General features: G+C 43.7%; 1 protein-coding gene across 1 annotated transcript in view; it reads left to right on the top strand.

Annotated features, from left to right (window-relative positions):
- CNTNAP5 (contactin associated protein family member 5) overlaps positions 1 to 12,824 on the top strand; it is an 810,000-nt gene that overhangs the window by 550,514 nt on the left and 246,662 nt on the right. Inside the window, exon 13 of the mRNA XM_058301170.2 lies at positions 2,231 to 2,431. Coding sequence (XP_058157153.1) covers positions 2,231 to 2,431 — 201 coding nt within the window. The remainder of the gene's footprint in view (positions 1 to 2,230; positions 2,432 to 12,824) is intronic.

The raw sequence follows: 12,824 nt of genomic DNA on the forward strand, positions 1-12,824 counted from the left end.
GCCAAACATGGAGTAATAAATATGGCAAAATGGGTTCATGAGTAAGCGGATCAATAAATGAATATATGAGCAACCAGGTGAATGAATATACGGATTAGAAAATCTGCGTACACTTAGAGGGAAATCCAAATCTCCATGACTTAGTGATGCAGTGTGGGCTACTTTTGGACACTTTGAGACCCCAGGGACGAATTTACTTTATCTCCTTGAGCTGGTATTTTCTCATCTATAAACAGGCAATAGGAATGTTTACTCTAGTGAGCTGTAATGAGTACTAGAGCTATTATAATATACGTGCCAGGTCCTGGTATGGAATGTAACTAAAAGCACACCTTATAATAGACGAATACTGGCTTTTCCTTTGCTTCTTCTTAGCACCATGGACATTTCAGTACTGTCAGTTGCTGTTTGTCCCTATGCAATATTTCATTATTCAACAACTATTTTCTTTGGTTATTTTATCAACCTTTGTCTATATTGTCAGCAACAACGTTTTTGGAGTTTGGGATTAATTATTTTTGTAACTTTTTTTTATCAATGTGAATCATGCTTTATTTTTATTTTCAAAGTTAAAATCCACTAGCATCGGTGTTCACTTTGCTTTTAGACATTTGTCTAGCTGCCTCAGTTAAACGCTGGAGGCGCTTGGGTTATCAGTGAGCTGGTTTTAGGAAACAGTCTTAAGATGAGTCAGAATGCTTGAGCCTGGCTTAATTGTATTGCTACAATTAGTATTTTCTTTTTGGAGTTAGACAATACATCAGAGATGAATTAAAGCAAACCCTCTTCCTCTTCTTCCTCCTCCTCCTTCTTCCTTTTCAGTATGTTGAAACTGAGCTCCAGGGAGATGAAGCCACTCGTCCCCAGTCACAGCAGGGCTAGTGGAAGGCATGGGATTAAAATCGGGGGTTCTGGTGACCCCTCCTTGTCTTTATCATCTACATCATACCAATATCCATGATACCACCTTCCACTAGCATTGATGATAGCAACACTTTGGGGCTATGTGCTCCATCGCTATTGTCTAGCTGGCCTTACGTTATTCTACGCTTACTTTTCCCATTCGTAAATCTAAGAGGGAAGGGAGGGAAGAAACCACAGGATTGCTATGCTCCTATCCTTTTCAGCCCCGCGCGTCTATGAAGAATAATGATACTATTTTGTGGGCCAGATTCTCGGATGACAAAAGCTTTTCAAGCCGTCCTATTTCCTCCTGTGCTTTATTTGTGAGCTTGTCCACTGGCAGTCAATAGGGCTCCAGCTTGTTCTTCCTGAGTGTCTGATGCATCCCAGGTACCGCCTTGCAACCTCACAGTTTTGATTGCTCTTCTGTAGTCCCAGCCTTGAAAAACTGGCACCGCTGTCTTTTGTGGTTTGCTTTGTTTTGCTTTACACATGATAAGATTATGCCTCAGAGAAGTGAAGTGACTTGCCCAAGCTTGTGCGTAGCAGAAATAGGTTTCAGATTCAAATCTCTCAAGCTTGAAAACCCCAATGAGCTCTCCCTTCCCCTGTCCTTCCCTTCTTCCTTGCATCAGGCAAAGCGCGTTCCTCCACCTGGATCTTAAAGATCCTCATCTCCGCGTGCCCTTTTATTGCAAGACTCTTTAAATATTGTTGGCAAACAGAGGTGGCACGAGGTATACCTTATTTTGAAGAAAACCCCAAAACTGCCATATAAACGCATTGAACGCATAGCTTGGATCTCACCAATTCACTCTGATTAGTTATAAGCATTTTGCAAATGCTTTCTGGGTGTGAGTCTTATCTTCAGCACAGTGCCCATGATTCTCGGAGGACACTTTCTATTCTAAGCTGGCAGTTCTCCAATCAGGGATTAGGTGTCATCAGCTGCTTTGAAGCACTGGCTCCTGACTGGGATCTCCTGGGTTCCAACTCCAGCTTAGCCATTCCCTAACTACGTCCTGCTGAGTGGGCTGCTTAATCCCCCGCCGTATCATTTTCCTCATGGCAGTCTCAACTCCCTTCCAATCTGATGTTTTCAGCTTCAAAAGGAGACATTCCTTGGTAAATGCTTAGCCTAAAGCCTGCAGCATAAGCACTGCTCCAAGTCAGCTCTTAAAATCATCGACTCCTCTTTGCCCAAACAAAGCACACAGGTGAGGTGAGGATTAATGGTTGCATGGGAGTGACAGTTGCTCTCCTTGCACACGCCCCTCTCCAGACCCCCCTCTAATATCTCCTCCTTCCCATTGTGTTGTCCCGGCAGAGAACCAGATCTGGACCACGGTGCTGCACAACAGCACGGAGCTGGCCCGCGTGCGGGGCTCCAGCCCCGAGCAGCCCTACGTCGTGACCTTGGACTACGGAGGCAGCAGGGAGCAGCTGGAGGCGGTGGTGGACGGCTCGGAGCACTGTGAGCAGGAGGTCGCCTACCACTGCAGGAGGTCCCGCCTGCTCAACACACCTGGTAAGCTCGCCCGCACCCTCGGCCTCCCGTGCAGGCGACAGAAAGGCCCTCCGCCCGGGGGTATCAGAGAGAAGGGCTTGGCCAGGGGCCACTGCCATCACAGTCCATCACCGGGCAGAGGAGAGTTGTCCCCAGAGGACATCTTCTTCTGGCTCAGATCTCCAGGCGCCGACCCAGAGCAAGCGGTCCAGCCCCTGGGGGTTCTCTCCTGTCCTCGCAAAGGGAAGGTGGAAAACACCTGGCCTGCGATGTTTGTGAGAGGGAGAAACTTCTCGAGAGCAGTGGCACAGGAGCAGAGCATTTGAGGCTAGACCAGGCAAGTGTGGAGGTGAGCAAGGCTCTTTCTGGCAGGTGGACTAGCAGGTGAGGAGGCACCACGGAACCGGCACATTGAGGAGAGAGAAACGGGAAGGTCTGGGGCAAGGGATGTGGAAGGGAGCAGGCTCTGGTAATGAGTTTAGAGAAGCAGGTGGCTACGGTCCTGTGTATTCCCAGAATTAACAGTACTTGAAAAACAAAGGTCTTTTAAGTTTGTTTATAAGAAAAAAAAATAGATTAGCCTTCCTTATCCCTCCATACCCACTGCAGGGTTTTGTTTTGATTTTTGGAGTGATAGATTGGTTTCATTATTAAGTGCTTTCAAAACAGCTTCTAAGACTGCTTACCACAATGGGGGGGGAGTTTGTCAAAGTGTGTGCAGATCCTGCGAGTAAGTCATTTTTTTGTGAATGTCTGTTTGTTATTTGTCTCATGGTAGACAAAAGTAGGCTGAGAACCCCAGGGCTACTGAGTATCCAAGAGAGGGTGTCGGAATCTCTAGCTTCAAGAAGCTTACAATCCACTGCTTGCAGGCTAGAGCATTTGAATGGCTTGAGAAGATTAGACAATGAAACGGCCACAAGGGAGAAGTGATGGGAGCTTAACTAAACATAACACGCTGCTTTCTCCATCTAGAATCTTCAGGGAGCACGTTGTTCCACATAAGTGAATTTTCCAGATAACTGTCATTTATCCCTTTAAGCACCCAAAATCTTTTCAAAGAATTTTTAACTATTTGAAATGAAAAATCTTTCTCAAATGGATTACACACTTGGTTGCCTTCTTAAACAGGTAATTCTGAACATAAAATGTAACCTTTTCTTGATGATTCAGGATCATCATTGTGAAAATCAATTATCGTACTCTGCTTGAATACAGCAGCACTAGCAGACCAATGGGATTGGAAACTCCAGTGTCTTTGGAGTATGAGATTCAACGTTTGTTTTGTATATTTATTCATAGTTCTCTGTTTCCTGGCTACAAACCTGCATCTTCCACTTTCAACCTTTTGTGCAAGATCCCATCTCTAGAAACAACCCTACCCTGTTGTTACCTCATTGCTTCTAGTTTTTTAAGGCTTGGGCTTGTTGGAATTGTAGGCAGAATCAGGTTCATTCTGATGATGAACATATGGATTTTGTGTTATCAATTTGACCACATCGTTGCCTTCATGCTTTTAATTTTCTGAACTCAATTGTATTTAATCTCCCAAGCATACGTGAGAGGGAAGAACATGGGTTAGAGGGTGAGCCATAGGCCATATTGGAATTGAGGTTGCCACTAACTAGTTTTGAGACCTCATGCAAATTGCTAAACTTGCATACATTTTACCGTCTGAAAAATTTGGATGAAAATCTTAACTTCTATGGCAGATGTGAGGACTGAAAGAATAACGTCGTCTGAGCCCCTGTACCGTGCCTGGCTCATATTCAGTGTCCAACAAAAACAACAATCACTAGTGACCTATTTTCCTTCCTTGCTCACAGCTTTTGTCCCAGCAGGGATGGTCCAAAATTTGAGCTGTAAAGGAAACTGAGTTCAAAGAGGGATTTTATTTCTATTTTTAGCAATTATAAACAGAATAATTGTAATATTTAGGTAGTAACAGAATGATTAGAAAACACAGGTATGGAAATCATTCCCCACAACTAGAGATGGCCACTGTTACATTGAGGTGTTTATAGTTCCAGGCTTATTTTCTCTATGCATAGTCACAAAAACACAATGTACAGATGTTGAAAGTTTGGGGGTTACTCATTCATCTTCTTTTTCCCTGTGGGTTCTGAAGCCCGTGAGGTAGAAGGCAGAGGAAAAGAGGCTGGCACAGGTGGCATCAATGTTTTCCCAGTGAACTGGGCCAGTGAACACAGCATGTATCAAGGGTCAAGGGAGCCTCCTGGACCCTCGGTCTCCACATCTAGACTCTGAGCACTGTGTGTGGGGTGTGTGGCCTGCAGAGCCTCACCTGGCTAGGCGGCCCTGGAGATGTGGTCCTATTTCTCAAATTCAAGGACAGTGTTGGCCTGGGCCCTGACCCTGGTGTGCTCACCCGATGGAAGGTGGGATGGGGAGAACAGCATGCATGTGTTCTCCTCATGAGGAGGGAAGAGCCAGAGCCTGGATCCATGCCTGCAGGGACGGTTCTCTGTTCCCTCATCAACGAGCCGCTCCCATTCCCACGGGGAAGACCAGGAGAGAAGGCGGCAGGGCAGCGGCCCTGCCTTACCTGCACGTCCAGAAGAGCCGAGCAAGTTTTCTTTTATGTGCTGAAGCTGGTGTGTTTTAATGGTCCCCCTGCGTTTTACAACGTGTGTTTGTCATACCCGAAAAACAAACACATATTTTCTGTGTCAGAAAACCGTGCTTGTATGTGTTATACTCTCCTTTGTGTGAACAACAGAGTATCGCAGTGTATGACTGCCCCACAGTTAACACATCTCCTATTTTGGGCATATTGGATTGTTTCTATTTTTTACCATTATAAATAATGCTGCAGGAAGAGTTTTGCTCTTAGATCTATTTGTGCATAACTGATGAGCTCCTCAGGATCAGGTCTTTCTGGTGCCAGGACTGGGGCTGAGAGTGTGCATATCTTTGAGGTTTTTGATATATTGACCTCTTCAATGTATCAGGGTCGTAGCAATGTTTAGTGCCGACAATACCGTCGGATTGTGTGCCCATTTCGCAACAATGGGGTACGATGAACCTATTTCAACTCTGGCAATCTGATCAAGTACAAAGGGGGATCGATGACAATTATCAATAGGTTTTTGTTGATTTAACAAGTGTGTAAACTCATTCTTACAGCATGTTGGAGGGAAGTGCTACTGGTAGCAGGGCTAGTGGAAGCAATTAAATAATGCAAATTGTGGATACAGGTGGAATTAAATCAATATGAAGAGAACAGGGATCGTGCCTTCTTGCCATAGATTCTCTTCAGTACTCTACAAAAAGAAAAACTACTATTCTATATGGTCTATATTGAATTTATTGGAAGAAATAAAAGAAGGCAACATGAGAAAACAAGACATTTTCATAACGACCACCAATTACTGAGCTTTTTAAACAAATCTTTGAAGATATATGGGGTGTGCTACACAAACATCATCTGTAATCCAAACCACACATCTGCAAAGTGAGGGTCATGCTCTCCATCTGGGAGTTCAGAAAACAGAACCCTGAGAGGGGAGGCTGCTTGCTTCACGCCCCACTGCCAGGGAGGGGCCGATGTAGCTATTGCATCCAGCCTGGGCTGTCGTCAACACAGGGCGGATGGCTTCTGATAACACCGTGCAAAGCCATGAAGGGCTAAGAGTTATAAGGAAATGAACTAGCCAGGGAAAATATGGACGTAAATAAATTTCCATATTTTGTGGGGAAACATCGTGTACCGAAGAGCAGAGAAGGCAGAGCTGCCTCTGCTGATGTCACGTGGCTGTAAGCGTTGGTTTGAATGGGGCCGATTCTTAAGCAGCATGGACGGCTTGGCTCCATCCTTGCCTGGATGCAGGAGCTTCCGTGGTGCCCCTGAGTGTTCCCATGGCTGCATCCTTTTTTCTGCCAGCTCTCGGCTCCGGCTTCTGTTCCAAGAAGCCAAGGAAGAAGGAGAGAAAAGACGGGCAGGAGAAGTTCACGCACGGTTTACCACTGTGTCTTTTTTTCATTCAGTTAGCAAGTGAACCATGGCACTGTCATTTTCTGACAGTCTGATAGTCTTCCCCAGAACTGCTGATAAGTGCCAGCCCAATGAAATCTGTCATCTGCCTCCTTAAGGGGAGAGTTCTACAGAAACTCTCTAAGGGAGCAGGATTCTGAGACATCAGGGTCTATGGGAAACGTGCCTTTGTTATCCCTTGCATCTTTGAATTTTTTCTTCATTTGCTTGGGTTCTTCCTACCCTTAGCTTTCTGCAGGGCCTGGGGCCCCACGCTACACGGCAGCTTCCCAGACAGGGCTGGGAATGTCCAGCCTGGTCTTGCTCACAGGACCTTGCCAACAGGAGACGTGGGTATTTTCCTTTCTTCCCTGGTCATCACCTCCATGGGGTTTTTCCTGAGGCTGGGCCCCGAAAGTGACATGGGAGGAGCATAAGAAATGCAACAGGTGGCAGTTCAGGCAGCCCTTGTGCATGTGGGCAAACAAGAGGAATGTCAAGGCCACTGTTTGGAAGGCCCTTTCAGCACGTGGTCCATCAGTTCAATAACCTACAGCTCATTACTGGAAGGAGGACAAGTTGAGAGGGGCATAGGAAGGCGATGGCATGGGGAAGCCAAACCCCCAGGTCCCCACTCAGAGTGGAGCCTGGAAGGACTGCCCAGTCCTCCAATTCTCCTGCAAAAACCATCTCCATAGAAGCCCCCCTTTGGATTCATTCATTGGGACGCCTGTGTTTCATGGATGCATTTTTTTGCCCTTATCACTCTGTGGAAGTGTCTGGGGATCTCCCCAGTAAAGCTGTGAGCTCTCTTAGGCACAGGTAAGAAGTCAGAATTGAGACACACTAAACCCTGGGGAATTCAAGCTCCATTGGTTTAGAATCGGACAGCTGTGACACGGCCTGAGTTGAGGTGGACTTGAGGTCTGAACTGAAAGCCTTTTGCCGAGCACATCAGTCATGCAAAGAGGATCACCCTGAGGATTATTTGAGCTCTTTAGTAGAACAGGGACTCAGGGCCTTAGTAGAACAAGCTTCAGAGGTCCCTATTTGTCTACAGGACTCGGCTGTGTAAAAGTCACCTCTCTCCATGGATCCGTGGAGGAGTGGGAGTAGTTTCTACGTGCAGCCAATTGTTCTGCCTGGGTGCTTCCCTATGGAATTGGAAGGAATAAAATCTTGTTTCTTTTAAAATAATGTAGAATGATCATATTTCCTCTTTTCCATTTGGTAATGATACTTCAGTGAGCGTACAGCCAACTGTATATGTATATAGCATGTAAAATGTAATTTTAAAATAGTTTATATATGAGAATATATACCATGTAAATTATACATACTATATAGCCTATGTTATCCACATACTATATTAAATTATATGTACCCACAGTCTTCTCCTTGTATGTTCACATAGATACATAAATGAATGTGTTCTTATTCATATACCCTTTGTGATATTCAACTTTTGATATGTACAAAACTAATGATAAGATTTAGAAATCTAAGTAAGGAAGTATGATGCAGAAAAAGCAAGTTACTGATAGAAAGTGAACAGTACATCAAGTCCTCTTAGGTTTACTAAAACTAAAATTTCAATGCTCCCAATATTTATACCAAGCAAGATCAATTAGCAGATGATGAGATTTTCTTTCAGACAAGAAATGTTTATTGAGTAGCCATTATGTTCTAGACAGTGGGAATAAAATACTGGGCAGTAGGAATAAAACACTGAACGAAAGCAAATTTTTGCCCACATGCCTGCATTTTTGAGTGGGTTAAACAGAAAACAAACAAAGCAGGCACACACAGAGACACACAGAATGTGTGTGCAGAATGTACTCCAAAGTCCATTTTCCTTCCACTACACCAGGCTGCCACCATGCTATTTAAGAAGGTGTTTTATTGTGGGAACAACATAATTAATAAAAAACAAACCTATGCCATGACATCCGGAAGACAAATAAAATATCAGGGCAATATTTGAAATCTCTTCCAAAGCTATTTCTACTTTACTAAAAGAAGAAACTATAAAAAAATGCACACTCCTTAACAGAACTAAGGTGAATGATATTAGCTCTTGGTTATTGAATACATTTTTTTTCCATCAGGCATTTCAAACCACATTATATCATTTGGTCCTCTGAATGGGCTTATTAACTTTGTATTACCAGCCTCCTTTTAGCAATGGCAGGGGACGCTCAGAGAATTTAGACGGCTTACCCAAGGTCTTATAGATGCTAAGTGTTGGAGACAGGTATCAAATAAGTATCTCTCTGACTTTCGCCTCCATCTGCATTCCAAAGTAATGTACAGGACAGGAAGAAAGGTTTCTCAGAGGCAAAGAAAATGGAAAGTTCAGGTGTCCATAGTAAAGATTCATCTTCGGTTCTGATTTTCTATCCTTATGTAACCAACTGCCATAAAGCACTGTGGCTTAAAACAATGACAACATCAATTATTCTGCTCGCACATCTGCAGTGTTGACAACATTAGCACCTGCTCACCTCTGCTGCACTCAGCATCAGCTGGGAGATTTCGAAGATTAAGACTGACTGGGATGACATGGAGGCTCACTCCTTCCGTGGCAGTCAGTATTGACTGTCGAGTGGGGACTTCAGCTGGAGCTCTACCTGGAAAATCAATTCAAGATGTGGTCTTTCCACATTGCTGCCCGACTTCTTCGTAGTGTGGTGGCTGGGTTTCACGGAGTGTGATTGTTTGAAGCTATGTGGACCCCAGAAAATGATGTGCTTAAAGCTTATCCATTCTTGTGAGCATAAACTGTTGTAAGTGGGCCCTTTTAACCAGGTTACTTCAGTTAAGAACCTTTTGATTAGGTTACTTCAGTAGGGTGTGACCTGGGGTAGGTCTTAATCTTCTTACTGGAGTCCTTTATAAGAGAAAGAAATTCAGATGAAGAGAAACCGAAAGCCAGGGAAGCCAGAAGCTGAAAGCAGTGACCCCCAAAAGGGAAGGGAAAGCCCAGCAGATGCCGCCATATGCCTTGCCAGGTGTCAGAGGAGTCCGGGATCACCTGCTGCCCATCTTTGGGGTAAAGCATTTCCTGATCATGTCTTGATTTGGACATTTTCCCCAGCCTCAAAACTGTAAGCGTGTAAGTTAATAAATCACCAGTGTGTAAGCTAAACCAGTCCTGGTGTATTGCTTTTGGCAACCTAGCAGACGCAAGAAGGACTCTTCCGAGGGAGGGAGAGTGCCAGGTGGAAGCATCATCATATCTTATTACCTAGCTCTGGAAGCCATGCAGCATTACTTCTGCCACTTTCCAATTATGAGAAGACAGTTACCAAGGCTGGCTCTTATTCAAGGGAAGGGGAAATGTGAGTCCATCTTTTAACAGGACAAGTGCCACAGAATTAGGGACGTGTTTCAAAATGTCCATATGTTTTTCAAATCTTTGCATGAGTAACTAAATAGGCTAAGGAAATCCAGCAAGTGAGGGGCAGAATCAACAGTCAAACCCAGGTCTCTTACTCAGAATCTCAGTTGTCCCACTCTGTGTGCTGCTCGCCATGGATGGGTCAATTATAATTCATGCTGGAAAAGTTTCAGGTCTTCATTATTCCCTCTTAATGACTTTAAAGTCATTATGCCTACAGTGGGTTTTTAAGAGATTGCCGTAAGTCTTGAAAATAAAGTGTCTGTTGCACATATCAAGTCAATACATTTCACCGTACATGAAAGCCGTCTTTCCTAATGTCCTCATAACTCACTCTTGGTGTTTCACCAGGGACATACAGTCAACATCAGAGGTGGGCCTTTCACAAAGAAGACAGAGACCCTAATGAAGCTAAAGCTGTGAGTGTGTATCTAAGGAAATATAAAAACTCTCCCCCATCAATTCAAGACATGATAGACACCTGGCTGCAAATGAATTTCTGTTCAGATCTTTAATTATTTAAATAATGGAAGTGTATTTCCCAAGAATCAACACTTAGACCTGGCCTAAGGTATTTTTTTCCCCTGGACACTTCCTGGAAGACTATATTCACTCACTTTATCTCTAATATGTTTACAGGCAGATGAAGCTTGATTTCTAATCTTAAGAAATGGTATGAGAGCATCAAAGGAGCATGAGTTTTGGAATCATAAAACCAATATTTACATTTCAATTCTTCCTCTTATTAGCTATGAGACCTTGAGCAAATTACATGGACTGTCCAAGCCTCAGTTTCCTTATCTGTAAAATTTTATGAGATAGAAGCTGCAACCTGTAATTACTAGGTTGTCCAGATAAGTCTGTTATTTTATCATGCCATCCAAGGAGCAGGGATACATTAACTACCAAACTTACCAGCAGAGACTCTCAGAATCCCAGGGGTTGTCCCTTTAAAAGAGTTTATGGGATTTGCCTCTTGCAGCCTTATGACCATGGGCACATTTACTTTCTAAACCTGTTTACTCATTTATAAATGTAGGTATCTACCAAAATATAACACCGTTAAAAGTGATAAATTTATTTCCCAACTGTTTTCGTTTCCCAGCTGCCAGAACAAATGCCTAGCAATGGGTTTGCTTTAAAAAAAAAAAAAAAAGGGTATTTATTGGTGCATGATTGTGAGACTAGGAAATGTTCAGAACTGAGGCATCTGCAAGGGGGTGCTTTTCTTCTCCAAGACGGTGGCATTCTGGGGCTGGCTGCTCGCGCTCCACGTGTTTTGGGTTTTATGTCACACGACAGTGCACGTGTCGGCCTCTCCTGGCTTCTCTCTCCTTCTGACTTTCACTCTGCCCATAAAGGATTTGAGTAATCCAGATGAAAGCCCAACCTCATTCAGCAGGGCCTCACCATAACAGAAGTAGCACCTTGAGGAGGTCTTGTTTACAATATACCAGATCTTATTTATACCCACCAGAATGTGGACCAAGACCAAAACATGTCCAAACTGGTGTAGACAATTCAATCCATCACACCGTCCTCACCTCCTCCAGCCATTCAAATCTGAATCTACTCAGCACTCTCTCTTGTGTCGGTAACTCATCCCCTGATTTACTCCCCACTCAGTACATCAGTAAATACTTAAACTCACTAGTCTCAGCTGGACTGATCCCAGCCTCTTCTCTCCAACTCCACGACTAACACCTATTCAATCCCACAACATCTCCCAGTCAGACAAGTGCAGTAGATTTCTGTTTCCTCTTTCCCCACCTGTACCCCAACTCCCTACAGTCTGTTTCCCTTGCAGCAGCCAAAAAAAAATGATCTTTTCAAAATGTGGTTATGTAAGTTGTCTTAAATTCTTTCCCACTAACCTTGAACTAGAACTCAGGTGCCTTCTGAGACCTACAAAGCTCTGCGGTTGATGGCTCCTCACTAGCCCCTGTTCTTCCACTTGCCTGTTAAACTTCAGCCCACTTCCTTTTCTTGGTTCCTTGTCAAGACTGCCCTGTACCCCCACCCCTTAGCACTGATGCACTGGTCTTGTACTCAGAAGCCCCCTCCCTCTGCTCGTGGTTGCCTTTCCCATGCTATTTAACTCTCGCCTTAACATTTACATACAACTAAACTATCCACTCCCTCCCTCTCTATCATGCGCTCTGATTTATCCATCTTTTCTGCATAGATATTTTTGCTGGTATTTTTTATTATCATTATTTATTTGTTTCTTTACTCCCTGCCCCTGTCACTGGAGTGTGAACTCCATGGGAGATCTCCTCTGTCTCCTTCACCAATTTACCCCCTCAAAGTCTAGAAGAGTACCTGGCACCTGGCACTTGAAAAAATTGAGTAAGTAGGTTTTGAGTGCATGAAAGGTTCCTCATCAATTAATAGTAAATAATGCTAGCATTTATATTGTCTCAGAAGATCCACAGTGCATTGGCAGAGTCTGCCACAGAAACTCTGGAGTGGAAAAAGTAGACCTGGGCAGTGGAACAGCTGTCCCACTTCTGCTTCTACCATTGACTCTCTGTGACCTTGAGCAAGTTACTTAGATTTTATGGACCTCTGTTACCTCATCTTTAATGCCAGAGGATTAGATTTGATGTTTTTAAGTGTGCTTTCCACCCTGACACTTCACGATGCTAAACTAACAAACAAAGTGAGTTAAAATACATGTCAGAGTTTATTACTTTTGTGTCGCAGTAAGGAGTTTGAGGGTTTGGAAGGAAAAAAGAAGGTTTTCTTGTGAGACTTCTAAAGCCATAAAATTCAGTCACCACAGTAGATGAATTTTTTATACCTATAGATAAGATCTTCTCTCCAGAGCCCACTTTCCATAGAATAGTATAGAAGGAACAGAGAAAGTATGAACTTCCGCAAGGCCATAATGAGTCAAAAGAAAGAACAAACATTTCTTAGCTTTGACTTTCTTGCATCTGTTAAGATGTTTATTCACCAATTCCGTGAGTTATGGGGTAGCTATACTAATGCAATTATATCAACTACACAGATGAGGT

The sequence above is a fragment of the Dasypus novemcinctus genome, chromosome 7, assembly GCF_030445035.2.
Source record: "Dasypus novemcinctus isolate mDasNov1 chromosome 7, mDasNov1.1.hap2, whole genome shotgun sequence".
In the NCBI taxonomy this organism is placed as follows: Eukaryota; Metazoa; Chordata; class Mammalia; order Cingulata; family Dasypodidae; genus Dasypus; species Dasypus novemcinctus.